This window comes from Salvelinus namaycush, chromosome 42 (genome assembly GCF_016432855.1).
Source record: "Salvelinus namaycush isolate Seneca chromosome 42, SaNama_1.0, whole genome shotgun sequence".
NCBI lineage: Eukaryota > Metazoa > Chordata > Actinopteri > Salmoniformes > Salmonidae > Salvelinus > Salvelinus namaycush.
In genome coordinates, this window is record NC_052348.1 from 20519597 (window position 1) to 20547551 (window position 27955).

General features: G+C 46.4%; 1 protein-coding gene across 1 annotated transcript; it reads left to right on the forward strand.

Moving 5' to 3' along the window:
* The first annotated feature begins 388 nt into the window (after positions 1–388).
* LOC120034780 (dual specificity testis-specific protein kinase 1-like) lies at positions 389–27905 on the forward strand. Its single transcript, XM_038981385.1, has 10 exons — positions 389–554; positions 1109–1787; positions 19707–19828; positions 20343–20391; positions 20752–20898; positions 21071–21153; positions 22399–22489; positions 23269–23352; positions 24103–24189; positions 24380–27905. Exons 2-10 carry the CDS (start codon positions 1548–1550, stop codon positions 25661–25663), a joined length of 2187 nt encoding a protein of 728 aa, XP_038837313.1. The 5' UTR covers positions 389–554; positions 1109–1547; the 3' UTR covers positions 25664–27905.
* Positions 27906–27955: the final 50 nt, after the last annotated feature.

Here is a 27955-nt window from a genome sequence, read left to right on the forward strand (position 1 = left end):
ACAGTTAAATATGCAATAAAATATGTTTATTCAAATGAGCTTGCCAATTCTGCTACTTGCTTTAATGTCAAAAGAGTATGAATTTGCTAAGAAACATATTTATTTCCATATTCTTTAACCTGACCATATGTTTGAATATCTGCAGTAGTTTGAGCTCATCATCAGGGTTTTCAGCGAGGGGCACCATTGCTTCAAGTTCCAGCGTGTACAGTAAAAGCATCAGCGGCACAGTGTAACAGAATAATACAATATTAGAGAGAAAAAAAGTGTCATTGCAGTGACACTTCCGCTTCACGTTATTTTCTCTCAGGCCCCGCCTCGTGTCTCGTCCAATCAGAGAGCTCGTTCAGAAGCGCTTCAAGAGAACATTATTATTATGGTGGAGAGATCGACGGCACCGGGAATCAGACCAAGAAACGGATCTAAATCCACGGTAGATTTACCGTCGATAGACCATCTGCAGTTATTGTAACGATCGATTATTTTATTGTGACTGTTTTGACCGAGAAGCCAACACAATTCCTACATCATCCGATACTGCTTTGCTAAAAAAGGTAAACCGTTGGATATCCGGCTTATTCGGCCATTATAGCAATCGTCCAGGCAGAAATCCCCCGGTAATGAATTTACGGTTGTATTCTGAGCGAGCTCTTCCATTATTAACACTACAGTGTCTGATGGAAAGTACAATCAAGCTCGTGTTGTTTTGATGATCTGTCTTGCAGCAATTTCTATTTTCGCTGTTTATGTCAGTCAGCTTAATTCACCAGCTCTATTTGCCAAGCGGAGAGGAGCGAGTAGCTGAGGGCTTATCGCCACACAAGGTGCTTTAGTAGCGGCCGTCTGCTACAGCGACAGCAACATTGGATCCTATAAACACCCGGTGGGATCGGGATTAATGATAGGGCTACAATGTAGCTAGTGTTGATTCATTGTAGCCGATCAGATTCAGAATAAACTAGTGCAATGAGGTGGTGCTGAAAGATTAGAAACATTAACAAGAGGGGGAATGGCTGACTATAGTTGAAGGTTTTCCCTTTGACCTGCATGAACTATAAACTATAATAGGCTGTTCTTAAACGACTTCTCTCCCTTCTCTCCCTGACAGTGACAGCTGTGGTCTTTCTGCATGCAGCAATAGGTTCCATCGCCGCTAGGACGAGCCTGCATCGACTGAGACATTGTGATAGGCTGGCTATAGGAGAAGGAACCGGCTGCATGCACCTCCGCCTCCCTCCTCCACCGTCAGCAGCGAGGACCGTACCGTTCAGTGCCTGTATCACCCGTTAACGGGATGACGCAGTGAACCAAGCCTCCTCACGCACCGAACGCTGGATTCCGCATGAGGACTGAATGAGTAGAAAGAGAGGGAGACAAGAGGTGATGCTGATCTAGTGATGAGAAGGGAACGCCTATTCATTTTCCCGATTGATTTATCAGGACCTTAACAGCCGACACGGGGTCTCTACCCGGGTTTCAACAACCAATTAATCCCCTCGCACGAGGGAGGACATTTGTCATTCCGGGGCGATGGGAACCGCGCGTGGATGCCGGACTGCGGTTTAAACGTGCACGTGTCTCTCTCTGAAAGCGCCGCTGTGATGGAGCACGAAGAAAGTAGCGACGCGGAGGTTGCTGCCGAGCCCCTGCTGCACGGTATTCACGCGCCCAATCGGATCAGGCCCTCGTCGTACCGGGCACTGCGGAGCGCCGTTTCCAGCCTGGCGCGCATCGATGACTTCGTATGTGAGAAGATCGGGTCAGGGTTCTTTTCAGAGGTGTTCAAGGTGAGTCTTCAATGCAAGTTATTAACAAAACCAATTAATTCACCACTGTATAATATTATATTGAAATGCTTAAAAAACTATGTGTAGCCTCCTTGTATATATATGCAGCATACTACTACATCTGCCATGATCCATGAGGTCTGAACCTTGATGGCACAGGAAGTAGTAGTGTGCCCATCCTTTGACCAAGGGCATCACCTCCTCAAGTCCAGCTTTCTACAGAAGGTTCATCATAATATACAGGTCTATAGGTCACACACAGGAAAATATGTGTAGGACTGTAGACGGCAGACATCACAACCTTGTTATTCTCAGTATAGATGACAGAGCACCCTATGACCCCCCTGAGAGACACGTCTCATTAGTACAGCTGCTAGGATCTAGCAGGCTCTTGCTCATGACTCTCCGTTTCATTACATTACACATATCATTAGTACAGCTGCTAGGATCTAGCTAACCCTTGTTCATGACTCTCCGTTTCATTACATTACACATCTCATTAATACAGCTGCTAGGATCTAGCAGGCTCTTGCTCATGACTCTCAGTTTCATTACATTACACATATCATTAGTACAGCTGCTAGGATCTAGCTAACCCTTGCTCATGACTCTCCGTTTCATTACATTACACATAAGTAATTGGAGGAAGGCATCTTCAGTAGGGGGAGTTTTGTTAAGAGCCGGGCCGCTCGGTCTGAACATTAAAGCACTCGAGGATAGAGAATCATTGTACCATCTAAACCGCTTTGAAATATCTTTTCAATAACCAAAAATATTGTATATTCAGCTGTTTTGAAGTTGGTGTTCAAAACCGAAAGTAAAAGATGCAAAAGCGAAACTTAAGAACGGGAAGCATAGAAATAGCACACATAGAACAGATCTACCGCTTTTTAGACTTGCGCTCAATGTGATGACAAATCTATAACTCACATTTCTATGCTAAAAAAGTTACATTTTATTCGGTTAGGGTTCCCACACGGACATATCTCCATATCTTGTTTACCGAAAACAGACAGAAGACTGAGAGCACTGCCTGTGCTAATTAGCTGTCTGTGTCTCTGAACACCTGTGTAAATGAAAAACAGACGCCACAAACGTGTCACTGAAAAATACTGTCGGCTGCAACTGTGTTAAAAACAGTGTACAGTAAGTGTGTATTTTGCATTTGTGAAGTAATGTTGATGTGAAATGAAAGTAGAGAGCTTCACGTTTCTAGAACTGTATCACAACTGAGAATGGATTCATGTTTAGATGGATTATTTGGCTGTTTTGGCTGACAGAGCCAATTCACCTCTAAACAGAACATGTAAGGTCCTTGGACTATAAGGAGTAAGGTTACTCTCTTTAGGCAATTGTTGGGCAGGGATCTAGCCTAATTCTTAGTGACCGGTTCAGTATACACTAACAAAAGGTTTCGACATGGTGGAAGAGGTGTGCCCCTGCCCTGCCAGAGAGGTGTGTGTCTCAGTGGTACTGTGCCCCTGCCCTGCCAGAGAGGTGTGTGTCTCAGTGGTACTGTGCCCCTGCCCTGCCAGAGAGGTGTGTGTCTCAGTGGCACTGTGCCCCTGCCAGAGAGGTGTGTGTCTCAGTGGCACTGTGCCCCTGCCAGAGAGGTGTGTGTCTCAGTGGTACTGTGCCCCTGCCCTGCCATAGAGGTGTGTGTCTCAGTGGTACTGTGCCCCTGCCCTGCCAGAGAGGTGTGTGTCTCAGTGGCACTGTGCCCCTGCCCTGCCAGAGAGGTGTGTGTCTCAGTGGTACTGTGCCCCTGCCAGAGAGGTGTGTGTCTCAGTGGTACTGTGCCCCTGCCAGAGAGGTGTGTGTCTCAGTGGCACTGTGCCCCTGCCCTGCCAGGGAGGTGTGTGTCTCAGTGGCACTGTGCCCCTGCCCTGCTAGGGAGGTGTGTGTCTCAGTGGTACTGTGCCCCTGCCCTGCCAGAGAGGTGTGTGTCTCAGTGGTACTGTGTCCCTGCCCTGCCAGAGAGGTGTGTGTCTCAGTGGTACTGTGCCCCTGCCCTGCCAGAGAGGTGTGTGTCTCAGTGGTACTGTGCCCCTGCCAGAGAGGTGTGTGTCTCAGTGGTACTGTGCCCCTGCCCTGCCAGAGAGGTGTGTGTCTCAGTGGTACTGTGCCCTGCCCTGCCAGAGAGGTGTGTGTCTCAGTGGTACTGTGCCCCTGCCCTGCCAGAGAGGTGTGTCTCTCAGTCGTACTGTGCCCCTGCCCTGCCAGGGAGGTGTGTCTCTCAGTCGTACTGTGCCCCTGCCCTGCCAGGGAGGTGTGTGTCTCAGTGGTACTGTGCCCCTGCCCTGCCAGGGAGGTGTGTGTCTCAGTGGCACTGTGCCCCTGCCCTGCCAGGGAGGTGTGTGTCTCAGTGGTACTGTGCCCCTGCCCTGCCAGGGAGGTGTGTGTCTCAGTGGTACTGTGCCCCTGCCAGAGAGGTGTGTGTCTCAGTGGCACTGTGCCCCTGCCCTGCCAGAGAGGTGTGTGTCTCAGTGGCACTGTGCCCCTGCCAGAGAGGTGTGTGTCTCAGTGGCACTGTGCCCCTGCCAGAGAGGTGTGTGTCTCAGTGGTACTGTGCCCCTGCCCTGCCAGAGAGGTGTGTGTCTCAGTGGTACTGTGCCCCTGCCAGAGAGGTGTGTGTCTCAGTGGCACTGTGCCCCTGCCCTGCCAGAGAGGTGTGTGTCTCAGTGGCACTGTGCCCCTGCCAGAGAGGTGTGTGTCTCAGTGGCACTGTGCCCCTGCCAGAGAGGTGTGTGTCTCAGTGGTACTGTGCCCCTGCCCTGCCAGAGAGGTGTGTGTCTCAGTGGTACTGTGCCCTGCCCTGCCAGAGAGGTGTGTGTCTCAGTGGTACTGTGCCCTGCCCTGCCAGAGAGGTATGTGTCTCAGTGGTACTGTGCCCCTGCCAGAGAGGTATGTGTCTCAGTGGTACTGTGCCCCTGCCAGAGAGGTGTGTGTCTCAGTGGCACTGTGCCCCTGCCAGAGAGGTGTGTGTCTCAGTGGTACTGTGCCCCTGCCCTGCCATAGAGGTGTGTGTCTCAGTGGTACTGTGCCCCTGCCCTGCCAGAGAGGTGTGTGTCTCAGTGGCACTGTGCCCCTGCCCTGCCAGAGAGGTGTGTGTCTCAGTGGTACTGTGCCCCTGCCAGAGAGGTGTGTGTCTCAGTGGTACTGTGCCCCTGCCAGAGAGGTGTGTGTCTCAGTGGCACTGTGCCCCTGCCCTGCCAGGGAGGTGTGTGTCTCAGTGGCACTGTGCCCCTGCCCTGCTAGGGAGGTGTGTGTCTCAGTGGTACTGTGCCCCTGCCCTGCCAGAGAGGTGTGTGTCTCAGTGGTACTGTGTCCCTGCCCTGCCAGAGAGGTGTGTGTCTCAGTGGTACTGTGCCCCTGCCCTGCCAGAGAGGTGTGTGTCTCAGTGGTACTGTGCCCCTGCCAGAGAGGTGTGTGTCTCAGTGGTACTGTGCCCCTGCCCTGCCAGAGAGGTGTGTGTCTCAGTGGTACTGTGCCCCTGCCCTGCCAGAGAGGTGTGTGTCTCAGTGGTACTGTGCCCTGCCCTGCCAGAGAGGTGTGTGTCTCAGTGGTACTGTGCCCCTGCCCTGCCAGAGAGGTGTGTCTCTCAGTCGTACTGTGCCCCTGCCCTGCCAGGGAGGTGTGTCTCTCAGTCGTACTGTGCCCCTGCCCTGCCAGGGAGGTGTGTGTCTCAGTGGTACTGTGCCCCTGCCCTGCCAGGGAGGTGTGTGTCTCAGTGGCACTGTGCCCCTGCCAGAGAGGTGTGTGTCTCAGTGGCACTGTGCCCCTGCCCTGCCAGAGAGGTGTGTGTCTCAGTGGTACTGTGCCCCTGCCCTGCCAGAGAGGTGTGTGTCTCAGTGGCACTGTGCCCCTGCCAGAGAGGTGTGTGTCTCAGTGGTACTGTGCCCCTGCCCTGCCAGAGAGGTGTGTGTCTCAGTGGTACTGTGCCCTGCCCTGCCAGAGAGGTGTGTGTCTCAGTGGTACTGTGCCCTGCCCTGCCAGAGAGGTATGTGTCTCAGTGGTACTGTGCCCCTGCCAGAGAGGTATGTGTCTCAGTGGTACTGTGCCCCTGCCAGAGAGGTGTGTGTCTCAGTGGTACTGTGCCCCTGCCCTGCCAGAGAGGTGTGTGTCTCAGTGGTACTGTGCCCCTGCCCTGCCAGAGAGGTGTGTGTCTCAGTGGTACTGTGCCCCTGCCCTGCCAGGGAGGTGTGTGTCTCAGTGGTACTGTGCCCCTGCCCTGCCAGAGAGGTGTGTCTCTCAGTGGTACTGTGCCCCTGCCAGAGAGGTGTGTGTCTCAGTGGTACTGTGCCCCTGCCCTGCCAGAGAGGTGTGTGTCTCAGTGGTACTGTGCCCCTGCCAGAGAGGTATGTGTCTCAGTGGTACTGTGCCCCTGCCCTGCCAGAGAGGTGTGTGTCTCAGTGGTACTGTGCCCCTGCCAGAGAGGTGTGTGTCTCAGTGGTACTGTGCCCCTGCCCTGCCAGAGAGGTGTGTGTCTCAGTGGTACTGTGCCCCTGCCAGTGGTACTGTGCCCCTGCCAGAGAGGTGTGTCTCAGTGGTACTGTGCCCTGCCCTGTCAGAGAGGTGTGTGTCTCAGTGGTACTGTGCCCTGCCCTGCCAGAGAGGTGTGTCTCAGTGGTACTGTGCCCCTGCCCTGCCAGAGAGGTGTGTGTCTCAGTGGTACTGTGCCCCTGCCAGAGAGGTGTGTGTCTCAGTGGTACTGTGCCCCTGCCAGAGAGGTGTGTGTCTCAGTGGTACTGTGCCCCTGCCCTGCCAGAGAGGTGTGTGTCTCAGTGGTACTGTGCCCCTGCCAGTGGTACTGTGCCCCTGCCAGAGAGGTGTGTCTCAGTGGTACTGTGCCCTGCCCTGTCAGAGAGGTGTGTGTCTCAGTGGTACTGTGCCCTGCCCTGCCAGAGAGGTGTGTCTCAGTGGTACTGTGCCCCTGCCCTGACAGAGAGGTGTGTGTCTCAGTGGTACTGTGCCCCTGCCAGAGAGGTGTGTCTCAGTGGTACTGTGCCCTGCCCTGCCAGAGAGGTGTGTGTCTCAGTGGTACTGTGCCCCTGCCCAGCCAGAGAGGTGTGTGTCTCAGTGTGATTACAGGAGAACAGGTCGGGCCCACTGCTCACACTAAGCTGATTACCTCTCAGGCCCTCACAGCCTGTGTGTGTGTTTATGGTGTGTGTTTATGGTGTGTGTTTCTGTGTGTGTGTTTACGGTGTGTGTTTCTGTGTGTGTTTCTGTGTGTGTGTTTACAGTGTGTGCATCTTCAATTTAAACTATAACAACTTCACTGTGAACTGAAGGTGTGATGGTGAGAACATCAGTGTGTGGGGACTTGTGTGTGTTTGTTTTCAAACCTCAAGGTCAGTGACTGCTGTATAAATGCCCATGTCGTTACGTCTCCCACCACCACCACAGACTATTAACATGACAGTCAACGTGTTCACTAGAGGTCGACCGATTTATGATTTTTCAAAGCCGATACAGATACTGATTATTGGAGGACCAAAAACTCGATGCCGATTTAAAAAAAAAAAAAATATATATATATATATATATATATATATATTTAATAATTAAAAAAATGTATTTGTAATAATGACAATTACAACAATACTGAATGAACACTTATTTTAACCTAATATAATACATCAATAAAAATCAATTTAGCCTTAAATAAATAATGAAACATGTTCAATTTGGTTTAAATAATGCAAGAACAAAGTGTTGGAGAAGAAAGTAAAAGTGCAATATGTGCCATGTAAGAAAGCTAACGTTTAAGTTCCTTGCTCAGAACATGAGAACATATGAAAGCTGGTGGTTCCTTTTAACATGAGACTTCAATATTCCAAGGTAAGAGGTTTTAGGTTGTAGTTATAGTATTTATAGGACTATCTCTTTCTATACCATTTGTATTTCATATGCCTTTGACTATTGGATGTTCTTATAGGCACTTTAGTATTGCTAGTGTAACAGTATAGCTTCCGTCCCTCTCCTCGCCCCTACCTGGGCTCGAACCAGGAACACATCGACAACAGCCACCCTCGAAGCAGCGTTACCCATGCAGAGCAAGGGGAACAACTACTCCAAGTCTCAGAGTGAGTGACGTTTGAAACGCTATTAGCGCGCACCTCGCTAACTAGCTAGCCATTTCATATCGGTTACACCAGCCTAATCTCGGGAGTTGATAGGCTTGAAGTCATAAACAGCGCAATGCTTGAAGCACAGCGAAGAGCTGCTGGCAAAACGCACGAAAGTGCTGTTTGAATGAATGCTTACGAGCCTGCTGCTGCCTACCATCGCTCAGTCAGACTGCTCTATCAAATATCAAATCATAGACTTAATTATAACATAATAACACACAGAAATACGAGCCTTTGGTCATTAATATGGTCGAATCCGGAAACTATCATTTCGAAAACAAAACGTTTATTATTTCATTGAAATACGGAACTGTTCGGTATTTTATCTAACGTTGGCATCCCTAAATCTAAATATTCCTGTTACATTGTACAACCTTCAATGTTATGTCATAATTACGTAAAATTATGGCAAATTAGTTCGCAACGAGCCAGGCGCCCCAAACTGTTGCATATACCCTGACTCTGCGTGCAATGAACGCAAGAGAAGTGACACAATTTCACCTGGTTAATATTGCCTGCTAACCTGGATTTCTTTTAGCTAAATATACAGGTTTAAAAATATATACTTCTGTGTATTGATTTTAAGAAAGGCATTGATGTTTATGGTTAGGTACACGTTGGAGCAACGACAGTCCTTTTTCGCAAATGCGCACCGCATCGATTATATGCAACGCAGGACACGCTAGATAAACTAGTAATATCATCAACCATGTGTAGTTAACTAGTGATTATGATTGATTGATTGTTTTTTATAAGATACGTTTAATGCTAGCTAGCGACTTACCTTGGCTTCTTACTGCAATCGCGTAACAGGCAGGCTCCTCGTGGAGTGCAAAGAGAGGCAGGTGGTTAGAGTGTTGGACTAGTTAACTGGAAGGTTGCAAGATTGAATCCCTGAGCTGACAAGGTAAAAATCTGTCGTTCTGCCCCTGAACAAGGCAGTTAACCCACCGTTCCTAGGCCGTCATTGAAAATAAGAATGTGTTCTTAACTGACTTGCCTCGTTAAATAAAGATGTAAAAAAAAAAAGGCCAAATCGGTGTCCAAAAATACTGATTTCCGATTGTTATGAAAACTTGAAATCGGCGCTAATTAATCGGCCGTTCTGATTAATCGGTCGACCTCTAGTGTTCACTGGGCCAAGATACATTACATAACTGATACACAACATCAATGTGTTCACTGGGCCAAGATACATTACATAACTGATACACAACATCAATGTGTTCACTGGGCCAAGATACATTACATTACTGATACACAACATCAATGTGTTCACTGGGCCAAGATACATTACATTACTGATACACAACATCAATGTGTTCACTGGGCCAAGATACATTACATTACTGATACACAACATCAATGTGTTCACTGGGCCAAGATACATTACATTACTGATACACAACATCAATGTGTTCACTGGGCCAAGATATAGTACATTACTGATACACAACATCAATGTGTTCACTGGGCCAAGATACAGTACATTACTGATACACAACATCAATGTGTTCACTGGGCCAAGATACATTACATTACTGATACACAACATCAATGTGTTCACTGGGCCAAGATACAGTACATTACTGATACACAACATCAATGTGTTCACTGGGCCAAGATACAGTACATTACTGATACACAACATCAATGTGTTCACTGGGCCAAGATACAGTACATTACTGATACACAACATCAATGTGTTCACTGGGCCAAGATACAGTACATTACTGATACACAACATCAATGTGTTCACTGGGCCAAGATACATTACATTACTGATACACAACATCAATGTGTTCACTGGGCCAAGATACAGTACATTACTGATACACAACATCAATGTGTTCACTGGGCCAAGATACAGTACATTACTGATACACAACATCAATGTGTTCACTGGGCCAAGGTACAGTACATTACTGATACACAACATCAATGTGTTCACTGGGCCAAGATACAGTACATTACTGATACACAACATCAATGTGTTCACTGGGCCAAGATACAGTACATTACTGATACACAACATCAATGTGTTCACTGGGCCAAGATACAGTACATTACTGATACACAACATCAATGTGTTCACTGGGCCAAGGTACAGTACATTACTGATACACAACATCAATGTGTTCACTGGGCCAAGGTACAGTACATTACTGATACACAACATCAATGTGTTCACTGGGCCAAGATACAGTACATTACTGATACACAACATCAATGTGTTCACTGGGCCAAGATACAGTACATTACTGATACACAACATCAATGTGTTCACTGGGCCAAGGTACAGTACATTACTGATACACAACATCAATGTGTTCACTGGGCCAAGATACATTACATTACTGATACACAACATCAATGTGTTCACTGGGCCAAGATACAGTACATTACTGATACACAACATCAATGTGTTCACTGGGCCAAGGTACAGTACATTACTGATACACAACATCAATGTGTTCACTGGGCCAAGGTACAGTACATTACTGATACACAACATCAATGTGTTCACTGGGCCAAGGTACAGTACATTACTGATACACAACATCAATGTGTTCACTGGGCCAAGGTACAGTACATTACTGATACACAACATCAATGTGTTCACTGGGCCAAGATACAGTACATTACTGATACACAACATCAATGTGTTCACTGGGCCAAGATACAGTACATTACTGATACACAACATCAATGTGTTCACTGGGCCAAGGTACAGTACATTACTGATACACAACATCAATGTGTTCACTGGGCCAAGGTACAGTACATTACTGATACACAACATCAATGTGTTCACTGGGCCAAGATACAGTACATTACTGATACACAACATCAATGTGTTCACTGGGCCAAGGTACAGTACATTACTGATACACAACATCAATGTGTTCACTGGGCCAAGATACAGTACATTACTGATACACAACATCAATGTGTTCACTGGGCCAAGGTACAGTACATTACTGATACACAACATCAATGTGTTCACTGGGCCAAGGTACAGTACATTACTGATACACAACATCAATGTGTTCACTGGGCCAAGGTACAGTACATTACTGATACACAACATCAATGTGTTCACTGGGCCAAGATACAGTACATTACTGATACACAACATCAATGTGTTCACTGGGCCAAGGTACAGTACATTACTGATACACAACATCAATGTGTTCACTGGGCCAAGATACAGTACATTACTGATACACAACATCAATGTGTTCACTGGGCCAAGGTAGAGTACATTACTGATACACAACATCAATGTGTTCACTGGGCCAAGATACAGTACATTACTGATACACAACATCAATGTGTTCACTGGGCCAAGATACAGTACATTACTGATACACAACATCAATGTGTTCACTGGGCCAAGATACAGTACATTACTGATACACAACATCAATGTGTTCACTGGGCCAAGATACAGTACATTACTGATACACAACATCAATGTGTTCACTGGGCCAAGGTACAGTACATTACTGATACACAACATCAATGTGTTCACTGGGCCAAGGTACAGTACATTACTGATACACAACATCAATGTGTTCACTGGGCCAAGATACAGTACATTACTGATACACAACATCAATGTGTTCACTGGGCCAAGATACAGTACATTACTGATACACAACATCAATGTGTTCACTGGGCCAAGGTACAGTACATTACTGATACACAACATCAATGTGTTCACTGGGCCAAGGTACAGTACATTACTGATACACAACATCAATGTGTTCACTGGGCCAAGGTACAGTACATTACTGATACACAACATCAATGTGTTCACTGGGCCAAGATACAGTACATTACTGATACACAACATCAATGTGTTCACTGGGCCAAGATACAGTACATTACTGATACACAACATCAATGTGTTCACTGGGCCAAGATACATTACATTACTGATACACAACATCAATGTGTTCACTGGGCCAAGGTACAGTACATTACTGATACACAACATCAATGTGTTCACTGGGCCAAGATACAGTACATTACTGATACACAACATCAATGTGTTCACTGGGCCAAGGTACAGTACATTACTGATACACAACATCAATGTGTTCACTGGGCCAAGATACAGTACATTACTGATACACAACATCAATGTGTTCACTGGGCCAAGGTACAGTACATTACTGATACACAACATCAATGTGTTCACTGGGCCAAGGTACAGTACATTACTGATACACAACATCAATGTGTTCACTGGGCCAAGATACAGTACATTACTGATACACAACATCAATGTACAAATCTGCGTAGGCTGATATAGGCCTGCAGAACAGTCAAATGACTATGCATTAAAAGCATTAGATCCCTGAGCTCCAGTGTTTATTCTCTCTCTCTCTCTCTCTCTCTCTAGTTAGGTGGGTCTGAACCTCTCTCTCTCTCTCTCTCTCTCTCTAGTTAGGTGGGTCTGCAAATACAGTCCAACCTTTCATTTGTTTGCACACTTCAGTTTGTCTTGGATAAGAGCCTTGATTTCCTTCCTCTATAAGTTAGTCACATCCCCTATGGGTGGAACTTGGGGTGTTTATGTTGTACACGTGTATGTTTGTGCGTGTGCGCATGTGTTTGTGCCTGTGTGTGTTTGTGCGTGTGTGTGTTTGTGCCTGTGTGTGTTTGTGCCTGTGTGTGTTTGTGCGTGTGTGTGTTTGTGCCTGTGTGTGTTTGTGCGTGTGTGTGTTTGTGCGTGTGTGTGTTTGTGCGTGTGTGTGTTTGTGCCTGTGTGTGTTTGTGCGTGTGCCTGTGTGTGTTTGTGCCTGTGTGTGTTTGTGCCTGTGTGTGTTTGTGCCTGTGTGTGTGTTTGCCTGTGTGTGTTTGTGCCTGTGTGCGTGTTTGCCTGTGTGTGTGTGTTTGTGCCTGTGTGTGTTTGTGCGTGTGCCTGTGTGTGTTTGTGCCTGTGTGTGTTTGTGCCTGTGTGTGTGTTTGCCTGTGTGTGTTTGTGCCTGTGTGTGTTTGTGCCTGTGTGTGTGTTTGTGCCTGTGTGTGTTTGTGCCTGTGTGCGTGTTTGCCTGTGTGTGTGTGTTTGTGCCTGTGTGCGTGTCTGTGCCTGTGTGTTTGTGCGTGTGTGTGTGTATGTGTGTGTGTGTGCGCACCTCCCAGTATGTGAAGGCTGTACTTTGCTTCTGAAGGGTGTTATCATCATGCTGTCAGAGTGGGAAGTGTTTATTCAGTTAGTCATAAAACTGAACTTGGAGATGAAACATTTAAGAGGTTAAATATATATTATGACCTCATGCATAGTGTGGGGCAACTTCCTGATAACAGACATCAACGACAATATAATTCAAATATACCAAGGCTGACACGATTGGCTCGTTCAAATGTTTACGCCCTCCACTGAGGCATGCTAGAGAGACAGAGGGACTTCTCTGACCAACACCCCATTGACAGCCCAACTAGCCAACATCTGAATGTTATTCCTAACCTTAACCAAACACTTAACCCCTAACCCTATCTTAACCTTCATTTTAACCAATCAACGTTGGTTTGCTGGTCAGCCGCGTCCCTTTAGTTTTTCCCTGAGGCTCAATTGGAAAGCGGCAGTGGAAACAGGCTTGGTGGATTAGCATTTTGTGGTCGTTGACTTCTTTCAGCAGGAAGTAGAGCACTATGCAGGGACTGGAATGGGGGGATATTGGGGAGGAATACTATGTTTAATGCTGTTCACTAGACCTGATTCTGTTCACTAGACCTGATTCTGTTCACTAGACCTGGTTCTGTTCACTATAACTGGTTCTGTTCACTAGACCTGATGCTGTTCACTAGACCTGATTCTGTTCACTATAACTGATTCTGTTCACTAGACCTGGTTCTGTTCACTAGACCTGGTTCTGTTCACTAGACCTGGTTCTGTTCACTAGACCTGGTTCTGTTCACTAGACCTGGTTCTGTTCACTAGATCTGGTTCTGTTCACTAGATCTGGTTCTGTTCACTAGACCTGATTCTGTTCACTAGACCTGGTTCTGTTCACTAGACCTGGTTCTGTTCACTAGACCTGGTTCTGTTCACTAGACCTGATTCTCAACTTGCCATATGCGTCACAGGAGTGGCTTCATTTACATTAGGCCCCAGATTTAATCCCCATCTCTCTCTCTCGATCAATGACACAACGCTCATGCCATCAATAGTTAATATTCACCAATCATTTGATTAGTTTGTCAACATCCTGTTCTTGCCTCATTCACCCTGCATGATCCTGATTGATTAGAATACAGGTCAATGATACTAAAGCTGACACTGTTTTGCATTGGTCTTTGCAATGGAAATAGTTTTACAGCCAATGTTTTAGTCCCACAACCAATTAGTTTACATTTTAAGAGTTGACTGGTGTGGTTTTGCTTGAAAGTGTTTAAGGGTGTGTGTTTGGAGGGTGTGTGTATACTGTAGTGTGTGTGTGTCCCTGTGTCTGTTTTAAGAGGCTGAGACTGTCTTGTCTATGTTGTGATGTCACAGTGACGGTACCCTGGATTTGTGCAGATCAAGAGGGGTGATGGGAAATACAGAAAGCCTATTAGTGCGGAGCGGCTATTAAATACACACACGATATGTTCTTCTATCCTCATGGGGACCTAAAATTAATTTCCATTCACAATCCTATTTTCCAGAACCTTAACCTGCCCCAAGCACAGATCTGGGATCAGCTTGCCCTCCTCAAACTCTCTAGACCATTAAGGGGGGGGATTCTAAACTGATCTTACATCTGTATAGGAAGGAGCAACTTCATCATACTCCAGGTTTGTGTTCCTATCCCACCCGGACAAGAGAAATACCTACAGTTGAAGTCGGAAGTTTAAATACACTTAGGTTGGAGTCATTAAAACTCGGTTTTCAACCACTCCACAAATTTGTTGTTAACAAACTATAGTTTTTCCAAGTCAGTTAGGGCATCTACTTTGTGCATGACACAAGTCATTTTTCCAACAATTGTTTACAGACAGATTATTTCACTTATAATTCCCTGTATCACAATTCCAGTGGGTCAGAAGTTTACATTCAGTAAGTTGACTGTGCCTTTAAACAGCTTGGAAAATTCCAGAAAATTATGTAATGGCTTTAGAATCTTCTGATAGGCTAATTGACATCATTTGAGTCAAATGGAGGTGTGCCTGTGGATGTATTTCAAGGCCTACCTTCAAAATCAGTGCCTCTTTGCTTGACATCATGGAAAAATATAAAGAAATCAGCCAAGACCTCAGAAGAAAAATTGTAGACCTCCACAAGTCTGGCTCATCTTTGGGAGCAATTTCCAAATGCCTGAAGGTACCGCGTTCATCTGTACAAACAATAGTACGCAAGTATAAACACCATGGGACCACGTAGCCGTCATACCGTTCAGGAAGGAGACACATTCTGTCTCCTAGAGAATAACGTACTTTGGTGCGAAAAGTGCAAATCAATCCAAGAACAACAGCAAAGGACCTTGTGAAGATGCTGAAGGAAACAGGTACACAAGTATCTATATCCACAGTAAAACGAGTCCTATATCAACATAACCCGAAAGGCTGCTCAGCAAGGAAGAAGCCACTGTTCCAAAACCGCCATAAAAAAGCCAGACTACGGTTTGCAACTGCACATGGGGACAAAGATCGTACTTTTTGGAGAAATGTCCTCTGGTCTGATGAAACAAAAATTGAACTATTTGGCCATAATGACCATCGTTATGTTTGGAGGAAAAAGGGGGATGCTTGCAAGCCGAAGAACACCATCCCAACCGTGAAGCACGGGGGTGGCAGCATCATGTTGTGGGGGTGCTTTGCTGCAGGAGGGACACAAAATAGCATCATGAGGAAAGAAAATGATGTGGATATGTTGAAGCAACATCTCAAGACATTAGTCAGGAAGTTAAAGCTTGGTCGCAAATGGGTCTTCGCAATGGACAATTACCCCAAGCATACTTCCAAAGTTGTGGCAAAATGGCCTTTCTCAGGAGGAATGGGCTAAATTTCACCCAACTTATTGTGGGAAGGTTGTGGAATGCTACCTGAAACGTTTGACCCAAGTTAAACAATTTAAAAGCAATGCTAACAAATACTAATTGAGTGTATGTAAACTTTTGACCCACTGGGAATGTGATGAAAGATATAAAAGCTGAAATAAATATTTCTCTCTACTATTATTCTGACATTTCACATTCTTAAAATAAAGTGTTGATCCAAACTGACCTAAGACAGGGAATTTTTACTACGATTAAATGTCAGGAATTGTGAAAAACTGAGATTAAATGTATTTGGCTAAGGTGTATGTAAACTTCTGACTTCAACTGTATGTAAGAATACCATATGTAAGAATACCATAGTACCCTCCAAGCTCATCACTAAGCTGAGGGCCCTGGGTCTCAGCCCCTCCCGGTGCAACTGAGTCCTGGACTTCCTGACAGGCCGACCCCAAGTGGTATAGGTGGGCTACAACACCTCTGCCACGCTGATCCTCAACACGGTGGCCACACAGGGGTGTTTGGTCAGCCCCCTTCTATACTCTCTGTTCACCTATGACTGTGTGGCCATGCAAGTCTTCAACTCAATCATCAAGTTTGCTGACGACACTACAGAGGTAAGCCTGATTACCAACGATGATGAGACAGCCTACAGGGAGGAGATGAGAGCCCTGGCAGAGTGGTGCCAAGAAAATAGCCTCTCCCTCAACATCAACAAAATGCTGATCGTGGACTTCAGGAGACAGCAGAGTGAGCAGGCCCCCATCCACATCGACAGGGCCACAGTGGAGAGGGTCAAAAGCTTCAAGATCCTCGGCGTGCACATCACTGACAGCCTTAAGAATGGTCCCTTAGACAACCGCACCACTCGGGAGGCCAAGGCACTGCATCACAGTGCTAACTGTGCCACTAGAGATCCTGGTTAGAGTCCAGGCTCTGTAGTTGCCGACCGCGACCGGGAGACCCATTTGGCCCAGCGTCGCCCGGGTTAGGGGAAGGTTTGGCCGGCAGGGATGTTCTTGCCCCATCGCGCACTAGCGATTAGTGTGGCTTGCCGGGCGCAATGCACACTGACACGGTCGCCAGGTGTACAGTGTTTCCTCCGACACATTGGTGCGGCTGGCCTCCAGGTTAAGCGAGTGTTGTGTCAAGAAGTAGTGCAGCTGAGTTGTGTTTCAGAGGACACACGGCTCTCGACCTTCGCCTCTCCCGAGTCCGTACGGGAGTTGCAGCAATGGGACAAGACTAACTACCAATTTGGATACCACAAAATAAAAAAAATAAAAAGGAAAAATAAAAAGAGACTACATTTATTTTTTTTATTTTAAAGACATAACAAAAATGGTCCCTTCACATAGACAGCGTGGTGAAGAAGACACACTGCCTGCCCTCCAGGACATCTACAGCACCGGTGTCACAGGAAGGCCATGAACATCATCAAGGACCTCAGTCATCTGAGCCACGTCCTGTTCACCCCGCTTCCATCTAGAAGGTGGAGACAGTACAGGTGCTTCAAAGCTAGGCCATCAGACTGTTAAATAATCTCCACTAGCCGGTCTCTGCCCAGTACCCTGCCCTGAACTTTAGTCACTGTTACTAGCCGGCTACCACCCGGTACTCTACCCTGCACCTTACAGACTGCACTGGTGGCTTTACATCTGTCACTTTGATAATGTTTCCATACTGTTTTACCCCCTTTATATACGGTATTCCAGTCAAGACTCATCCTATATAACTACTGCTGTACACACCTTCTATTCATATACTGTTCATAATGCCAAGTTCAAGTTAGTCCCTCCCTGTTTCGGTCCACTTTCTGCCATTTAGTTTTTAGTGAAATATGGTTGTCTCTAGTGAATACCACCCAGTCCTCTCTCTCACCATCTCTATGGTTGTCTCTAGTGAATACCACCCAGTCCTCTCTCTCACCTCATCTCTATGGTTGTCTCTAGTGAATACCACCCAGTCCTCTCGCTCACCATCTCTATGGTTGTCTCTAGTGAATACCACCCAGTCCTCTCTCTCACCTCATCTCTACGGTTGTCTCTAGTGAATACCACCCAGTCCTCTCTCTCACCTCATCTCTATGGTTGTCTCTAGTGAATACCAACCAGTCCTCTCTCTCATTCATCTCTATGGTTGTCTCTAGTGAATACCACCCAGTCCTCTCTCTCACCATCTCTATGGTTGTCTCTAGTGAATACCACCCAGTCCTCTCTCTCATTCATCTCTATGGTTGTCTCTAGTGAATACCACCCAGTCCTCTCTCTCACCATCTCTATGGTTGTCTCTAGTGAATACCACCCAGTCCTCTCTCTCACCTCATCTCTATGGTTGTCTCTAGTGAATACCACCCAGTCCTCTCTCTCACCATCTCTATGGTTGTCTCTAGTGAATACCACCCAGTCCTCTCTCTCACCATCTCTATGGTTGTCTCTAGTGAATACCACCCAGTCCTCTCTCTCACCATCTCTATGGTTGTCTCTAGTGAATACCACCCAGTCCTCTCTCTCACCTCATCTCTATGGTTGTCTGTAGTGATACCACCCAGTCCTCTCTCTCACCATCTCTATGGTTGTCTCTAGTGAATACCAACCAGTCCTCTCTCTCACCTCATCTCTTTGGTTGTCTCTAGTGAATACCACCCAGTCCTCTCTCTCACCTCATCTCTATGGTTGTCTCTAGTGATACCACCCAGTCCTCTCTCTCACCATCTCTATGGTTGTCTCTAGTGATACCACCCAGTCCTCTCTCTCACCATCTCTATGGTTGTCTCTAGTGAATACCACCCAGTCCTCTCTCTCACCATCTCTATGGTTGTCTCTAGTGAATACCACCCAGTCCTCTCTCTCACCATCTCTATGGTTGTCTCTAGTGAATACCACCCAGTCCTCTCTCTCACCATCTCTATGGTTGTCTCTAGTGAATACCACCCAGTCCTCTCTCTCACCATCTCTATGGTTGTCTCTAGTGAATACCACCCAGTCCTCTCTCTCACCTCATCTCTATGGTTGTCTCTAGTGAATACCACCCAGTCCTCTCTCTCACCATCTCTATGGTTGTCTTTAGTGAATACCACCCAGTCCTCTCTCTCACCATCTCTATGGTTGTCTCTAGTGAATACCACCCAGTCCTCTCTCTCACCATCTCTATGGTTGTCTCTAGTAAATACCAACCAGTCCTCTCTCTCATTCATCTCTATGGTTGTCTGTAGTGATACCACCCAGTCCTCTCTCTCACCATCTCTATGGTTGTCTCTAGTGAATACCAACCAGTCCTCTCTCTCATTCATCTCTATGGTTGTCTCTAGTGAATACCACCCAGTCCTCTCTCTCACCTCATCTCTATGGTTGTCTCTAGTGATACCACCCAGTCCTCTCTCTCACCTCATCTCTATGGTTGTCTCTAGTGAATACCACCCAGTCCTCTCTTTCACCCCATCTCAGCTTGCGCTCCTCAAACCCTAAGCACAGATCTAGGATCAGCTTGCCCTCCTCAAACCCTAAGCTGTGCCACTAGGGGCTCAATAGTGGCGCAGCGGTCTCAGTGCTTGAGGCGTCACTACAGACACCCTGGTTCGAATGTAGGCTGTATGACAACCGTCCGTGATTGGGAGTCTCATAGGGCGGTGCACAGTTGGTCTAGCGTCGTCCGGGTTTGGCCGGTGTAGGCCGCTATTGTAAATAAGAATTTGTTCTTAACTGACTTATCTAGTTTAATAAAGGTTAAATATTTTAATTTTAATAATAATCTCTATGGTGTTCTGAAGCAGTGCTGCTCTCTGTCTCCCCCTGCAGGTGCAGCACAGGATGACAGGCCAGGTGATGGCCCTAAAGATGAACACTCTGGCCAGCAACAAGGCCAACATGCTCAGGGAGGTCCAGCTCATGAACCGGCTCTGCCACCCCAATATACTCGGGTATGTCTAGAGCTAGACACACACACACACACACACACTGCATGCACAATGTACACACTTGGCTATGTGCAGTGCATATTGCACAGCTGCCCTGTCACCATCGCTCAGACCATTTAGTAGTTTCACTGTGTTGTTGTCACAGATGGAAGGGGTTAGTTATTATAATCTTTGTGGTTGTTTTGTGTCTGTAGTAGCCTACCTTTGCTGTGGGTAGAACTTGCGTCAACTCTCAACAGCACCACCCAAGGGAAAAGACACAACTTGTGTCAATTAAAAAAAAAAAAATGTAATCTGGAAAGACGGACAGGCAGAAAACTAGCTAGTAAAATGGTGCAACCATTATCAGACAGAGGACAAACACACACAAACTCTCTTCAAATTTTAAGACATTATTGGAATCATTGAAACCTCTGTCAAATAGGTTTGAAATCACATAGTTGTTTTTAGCTGTATAGATGATATATTGTTGATGTTTTCAGTGTATTTTGAATGCTTTCCCTCTCCCTCTGCTCAGGTTCCTGGGAGTGTGTGTACACGAGGGCCAACTCCATGCTCTAACTGAGGTAAACTCATCCTGATTCTGTCTCTCTGAGGGAGTCCTTGCATTTTATCTTCCAGAGACAATAGTGGCCATGGTAACAGAATAGGCTGTATACATGGGCCATAAAAAGTAGTGAAGATAAGGGTTGCATTCCATTTAAATTAAATTCTACACAGGCCTGCAAAGAGCATAGGCTAAGGTCTCTACAGAATACTAGATCATGACAGTGCCTATGGAAATGTTTAACGTCTCAGGAACCACATCCATTTAGTGTAGGGTTAATGATCATGTAATATGTGTAGGCATGCACAGAATCTGTGTGTCTGGACTGGACTCAATCTCATGAACTGTGTGTGTGTGATGTTGTCATGGTTACCTACAGTACATCAACGGGGGTAACCTGGAGCAGCTGCTGGACAGTGACAGGTATCTGTCGTGGTCAGTGAGGATGGGTCTGTCTCAGGACATCTCCTGCGGCCTGCAGTACCTCCACAGCAAGGGCATCTTCCACAGAGACCTCACCTCCAAGGTAGGAGGTAGAAGCATACAGGGGACCAGACAGACACATAGTAACACCTCCCTTCACTTCATCTTGCATTAATTGTTAATTTCATCTCTCACTGACTCTCACACACACTCATATGCCCTCTCTCCCCTCTCTCTCTCCTCTCTCCCCTCTCTCTCTCCTCTCTCTCTCATAGAACTGTCTGGTGCGCTGTGAGAATGGTGTGTTCACTGCAGTAGTGGGAGACTTTGGTCTGGCAGAGAAGATTCCAGACTACAGGTTAGTGCTGTGAGAAGATTCCAGACTACAGGTTAAAGCTGTGAGAAGATTCCAGACTACAGGTTAGTGCTGTGAGAAGATTCCAGACTACAGGTTAGTGCTGTGAGAATATTCCAGACTACAGGTTAGTGCTGTGAGAAGATTCCAGACTACAGGTTAGTACTGTGAGAAGATTCCAGACTACAGGTTAGTTCTGTGAGAAGATTCCAGACTACAGGTTAGTGCTGTGAGAAGATTCCAGACTACAGGTTAGTACTGTGAGAAGATTCCAGACTACAGGTTAATGCTGTGAGAAGATTCCAGACTACAGGTTAGTACTGTGAGAAGATTCCAGACTACAGGTTAGTGCAGTGAGAAGATTCCAGACTATAGGTTAGTGCTGTGAGAAGATTCCAGACTACAGGTTAGTGCTGTGAGAAGATTCCAGACTACAGGTTAGTGCTGTGTGAAGATTCCAGACTACAGGTTAGTGCTGTGAGAAGATTCCAGACTACAGGTTAATGCTGTGAGAAGACTCCAGACTACAGGTTAGTGCTGTGAGAAGATTCCAGACTACAGGTTAGTGCTGTGAGAAGATTCCAGACTACAGGTTAGTGCTGTGAGAAGATTCCAGACTACAGGTTAGTGCTGTGAGAAGATTCCAGACTACAGGTTAGTGCTGTGAGAAGATTCCAGACTACAGGTTAGTGCTGTGAGAAGATTCCAGACTACAGGTTAGTGGTGTGAGAAGATTCCAGACTACAGGTTAGTGGTGTGAGAAGATTCCAGACTACAGGTTAGTGCTGTGAGAAGATTCCAGACTACAGGTTAATGCTGTGAGAAGTTTCCAGACTACAGGTTAGTGCTGTGAGAAGATTCCAGACTACAGGTTAGTGCTGTGAGAAGATTCCAGACTACAGGTTAGTGCTGTGAGAAGATTCCAGACTACAGGTTAGTGCTGTGAGAAGATTCCAGACTACAGGTTAGTGCTGTGAGAAGATTCCAGACTACAGGTTAGTGCTGTGAGAAGATTCCAGACTACAGGTTAGTGCTGTGAGAAGATTCCAGACTACAGGTTAGTGCTGTGAGAAGATTCCTCCAGATTACAGGAGGACTATATGACTGTCTCCCCATACTCCCCTCAGGAATGCACATATAGCCAACAGTCTAGATGAGTTAGTTAAATGCGTTGTACATTCTATTCTGTTTTTCTCTCCTGAAAAATAAATGTGTTCTATATTAATGTGTTATTTTCCTCTCCTCCAGTGACGGGGCTGATAAGCAGCCTCTGGCCGTGGTGGGCTCCCCCTACTGGATGGCCCCAGAGGTGCTGAGAGGAGAGGTCTATGATGAAAAGGTACTAACAGAAGCACAGATAGAACAATGATACAGATATTTCACCGGATGTATAAATGTGAAGCATCCGGTTGGCATTTCCAGTCACTAACAAATATGGTGATGAGAGGAAGCCCAGAGGACGGCAGTGGAAGAAGATGAATTTTGGCCGACATTCTGCTAATTTACTCATCGATGAAACATTTGATCTCAATACTTTTCTGTTCCCACAGCTGCAATCTGTTACGAAAAGAGTGGACAAAGTTTTGTAACTTTGTAACCCGTTGCCAGAGTTGTATTGTTTAGAAGGAGTGCAAAGGCGAATTGAGTTATTGCACACGTGCACTACAGAGTAGGCGTTACCTAATGAAAATATGCAAATGCATGGTAGAACGAGCCAATGGGATCTCGCTAGCTCGTGCTTGGCTCTGCCTACCTCATTGCTTGTTCTGCCCACTATGGCTCATTTGTTTCCATTGGAAAGGACAGGCTGTGGTCTATCTTAGTTAAGTTATACAAATCTTTGACAGTAGTCAACTTTTTCCTGGCTGTTATCTCACTGGTCCGGGTGCATAATTAGACGAAGCAAACACAGTAATATAATGCAATAACACTATGCTATAAAACAATCTGTAAGGACAACTGTTCCATGTCCCTGCTGTGTTATTCTGGATGTGTCTAGTGGGTCTTGCTAATATGCATGTTGCTAGCAAATGACCAGACTCTTTCAAGGTGTATTATTGTGAATATTTCAAGTGAAATGTTATTGATTAGATGTGATTGGCTGACTCTGACCCCTAGGTGGATGTGTTTGCCTATGGAATCATCCTGTGTGAGATCATCGCCCGGATAGAGGCTGATCCGGACTTCCTACCTCGCACTGAGGTACACACACACACACACACACACACACACACACACACACACACACACACACACACACACACACACACAACCCCACAGTGTATGACAGGCACACGGTTAACCAATGCTTTTCCTTTTTACACGATCACACAACCCTAAATCAAGGCTTTAATACTATCACATAACAAACTGACAGTGTAAACCCTTAATCCAACCCTTTCTACACCACTTTTTTCCACTTTGACCCAGAAAATCACTGCAGTACAGGGCAGCAGTTCCAGCTGCATGTGAGGTTTAAAGTGGAATTGACAGTGTTTTCACTACTGTAACGACTAGAGGTCGACCGATTAATCGGAATGGCCGATTAATTAGTGCCTATTAATTGTCCAAACGCAAGGCTGCTTTTCCACTCTATAGAATTTTCACAATTGCCTTACTTAGTATACAGTGTGTAATTCCCAAATATTCTAAGAATTTATGACAATGTGAAAATGACAATATCTAAGTGCTCGCTTGTCATATTTAAAAAAAAAAAATGTTTTATGTCATTTTCTTCCTGGGGGGTCTATATGAACAGATTTGAATGAGATTTCATGTTGCTAAAATTCTGTCAGTTCCACTTTAATGAGTAGAACTCTATCACAGTGTATGTCTCCATCTAGTGGATATTATGGAAAACTACAACATGTTGTTTAAACCTAGTCAGACAAAGTGATTGACAGCTAGTCGGCTACATTAAAAGATGATGATGATGATCCTCTGTGTGTGCAGGACTTTGGCCTCGATGTAGATGCCTTTGAGAACCTGGTTGGTGACTGTCCAACACCATTCCTCAACCTTGCAGTCCTCTGCTGCAATGTAAGTTACAGACAGACTGACAGCCTGACAGATTGACTGACTTCATAATAACTGCATGCATCCATGACTCTGTGTACATACTTACTGTAAATGCACAGATTGACAACCTAAAACCAACCATACATTCCAAAAAGTAGGCACTGTTTACACTCTTCCTGGTCCCCTCACTCTGTTTCTCCCTCTTTCTCAGATGAATGCAAAGATACGTCCCTCATTCTCTGAGATAGTGGTCTTGCTGGAGGGGATGGAGAGAGGAGAGGAGGAGAGGAAGACAGCCATCCCTCTGGGCGATTGTCTCTCCTCAAAACCCGCCACCGTCCACATCAGCCCCTACCGACGACGGAGTTCCCTTTGTCGCCCCGGCGACCAGCAGTTGTCACGGAGCCAGTCTGAAATGCTTCCCCAAACGACGCCCCCACTCGGCACCCCGGCCCGGGTCAACCCCTTCTCCCTGCGGCAGGACCTGAACGGGGGCCGCATCAAGCTCTACGACACCCCGAGCAAGTCTGTCATCTCCCTGACCTTCACCCTTCCCCAGCAGCCTGAAGCCTGCGCCTCTCCCCCCCTCAGGGGAAACCTCTTACTCCGCGGGCCCCCCCGACGCTGCCAGTCCCTCCCCTGTACCCCCGAGCCGGGGCGAACCCTCTCCCTCCTCCGGGACCCCGACCTGCAGCGCTTGGGGAAAGAGGAAGAAGAGGAGGGGGTAGAGGAGGTGGAGGATAAAAGGAGGAAGGAGAAGGGTGGGATGGTGAAGGATGAAAGGAGGAAGGAGAAGGGAGGGATGGTGGAGGATGAAAGGAGGAAGGAGAAGGGAGGGATGGTGGAGGATGAAAAGAGGAAGGAGAAGGGAGGGATGGTGGAGGACGTGTCAGATGATTCAGGGCTGCCTCTGGACATGGTGTCTCTGGGTCCTCTGGAAGAGGAAGAAGAGGAAGGTTTTTCTCTGGGGGAGCCTATGGACTGCAGCAGGTCTCCTGACACATTAGAGGGCGCTGTCCCTACACCAGGGAGACTACACCCAGCCTCGTCCTCTTCCTCCCTGTTTCTGCAGCCTAACGGCTGGTGCCACCCAGTCTCCAATGCCCCTTCCTCCCTCCCTCCTCTCCCTCATCTGGACAACAACAACATCTCGGCGATGGTGGTCGTCGGCCATCCGATTGGCTGGAGGGCTAGTGGCTACCGTGCCGCAATCCCGGGCCCCCCTGCTGGCCCCGCCCCTGAACAAGATGAGGTAATTTCCTGTCCGGGATGCTGTCTGATTGGTCTGAGCTTTCCATCCGTGTGCCTGAAGGGGGTGCCGACCCCTCGCCGCGTTCCGCCCCGACGACCCTACCGGAACCTCAACGGGGGGGGCATCAGTGACCCTTCAGCTGTCACAGCAACCAACGGACTGCTTTGTTGCGGGGTGAACGGTATCGCTCCTCCGAGCACACCTTGCGTTCCTGGTCTGCCCCTACCGGAGGCACAGACTTAGGAAGGGCTCCCCCTAGTGGGCTGACTGACCAACAACAACATCAACACCAGTGACATTACTGAGACTTTGACTGGTTCTGTTTATTGTCGCTATTACTATTTATTATTACTATTAGGAACTGATAATGTTGATGATTACTACTGCTACCTGAAGTGGATGAACAGCTTGTGTGTGTGTGTGTGTGTGTGTGTGTGTGTGTGTGTGTGTGTGTGTGTGTGTGTGTGTGTGTGTGTGTGTGTGTGTGTGTGTGTGTGTGTGTGTGTGTGTGTGTGTGTGTGAATTCATACATTTCTTCTCGTATGTGTGTGTGTGATTGAGTAGGTGGTGGGGACACTGGTGGTTGTATTGGGAGTAACATGGGAGAAGCAGAATAGGAAACCAGAAGTGGGTTATTGGTTGTTGACCTAGAGTCATTTGATAACTGCAGTGTGTCGCTGGTTTGTTCACTCACTTTCTACACTTTGAATCTTTCTATTTGATTCCTACTAATGATTCTTCACTAGTCTGGGTGGTGCTTGAGATTTGTATTGAATTCAAACAGGTGCTTCTTCTTCCCTCAAACCTCAGTGTTCTTCCCTTAACCCACTATGATCCAGGTTTCCTCTGTGTTTGTATGTGTGTTAACAGCTTGTGTAACTTTGAAACAGCATGAAAAGCAATTCTCCTAGCTTATTTACGTATTGTACTGATTATTTCACTCTAAGTTCTGTGTATGTGTGTCAGAGGGAGAGAAAGTGTGTGTGTGTGTGTGTGTGACTGAATGACTAAGGTTTGTCCCCTGATGTCTGTTTTGAAATGTTAACGGTTCGCAGGTCATTTCCCCCGTACCTGTGTGTGTGAGATTAGAGAACTGAGTGTAATCATTTAATATAAAGTTAGTGAGGTGTACATAATCTTTACTATAATGTTTTTTTACACTATTGATGAGAATCACTCCACTCTTGATTTCATAGGGCTGCTTGTTCCATACCTGTTGAGGTTGACTGACTGTATTTGAAATGGCACCCTATTCCCTATATAGTGCACTACTTTTGACCAGGGCCCATGGTCATGTCTCCCTCTGCGGGCCTGGAGGACCCAGGCACACCAGGCCATTGTGGCTCAGGCTGTGTCTCTTCCTTTCCTCATAACTCTTTCCTTCTAGGAGAAGCCATACATGACCAGACCAGGGAAAAGTCCAGGCTTTAGATATAGACCTGGAGGTTTTTCCTAGTCGGGTCACTTGGTCAGGAAAAGGTCCCGGCCATATTTATATAATATTAACTGATATGAGGGACTTTAAAAGGTTTATGACTATATGGCTATAGCTATTAACATTCAGAACCAGTTCTAACCACTTAATCCAGCTAGTGATCTGTAGGAAAGGAAGAGGAGGAAACATAAACCGGTGTATTGGGACGTAGCCAGTCACACTCAACTGTAGTGGCCAGAGAGTCTCTTTATTACTTCACTGTTTAAACATCATGATTTACAGAGTCTGGACAACTGTGTGCATCCATCTAAAGAATTCCACTGTTCTGTCCCATATTGATGATGTCATAATGACAATGGTGTGAACACCGACCCATATGTCCATGGAACGACCGAGTCATGGAGTGTAATGCACTTTCTTTTTTAAAGCTGAGAATCTTGTTGATTAAAACATTATTTATGAAATCATGTATGTAGCTAACTAGTAAACCCTTCTGCTGGCTGGGATGTTGGTTGGTCTGTTGCTAGTTGGAATAATAATTTATTATTATGTAAATATGTGTCTGTTCCTTTCCGGAAACAACCCTTCCCCTCTAGACACTTGTAGAGCTCTGAGAGGACTTGATAGGATGAATCAATATAGTGATAGCTCCACCTTGTCCTCTGATAGGTGGAATATCACCATATTGCTTAAACCTGTCCGATCCTCTCAGATCTCCACCAGGGCCTATAGGAAGGGGCTAGTTAGGGGTTGTATCTGGACAGGGGCTCTGTTGTTTCTACTAGAACCCTTCCTCTACATACAGACACTTCTGATTACCATTGTTACTGTAAGTATCATCATTATGTGTCTGTATATACAGTGCATTCAGAAAGTGTTCATACCCCTTGATTTTTTTCCCCCATTTTGTTACTTTACAGCCTTATTCTAAAATGGATGATATTGTTTTTTTCCACCATCAATTGACTGTACACACAACACTCCATAATGACAAAGCAAAAACTGTTTTTTTTACATTTTTGCAAATGTATAAAAAATAAACTGATAGCACATTTACATAAGTATTCAGACTCTTTACTCAGTACTTTGTTGAAGCACCT

Bases quoted from the DNA above. Each gene is read 5' to 3' on its own strand.
- LOC120034780 (XM_038981385.1), top strand. From the start codon at position 1,548: ATGCCGGACTGCGGTTTAAACGTGCACGTGTCTCTCTCTGAAAGCGCC. The intron at 21,154-22,398 runs GTTAGTGCTGTG...CCTCTCCTCCAG, and splicing joins GAGAAGATTCCAGACTACAG to TGACGGGGCTGATAAGCAGC. The intron at 24,190-24,379 runs GTAAGTTACAGA...CCTCTTTCTCAG, and splicing joins TTGCAGTCCTCTGCTGCAAT to ATGAATGCAAAGATACGTCC.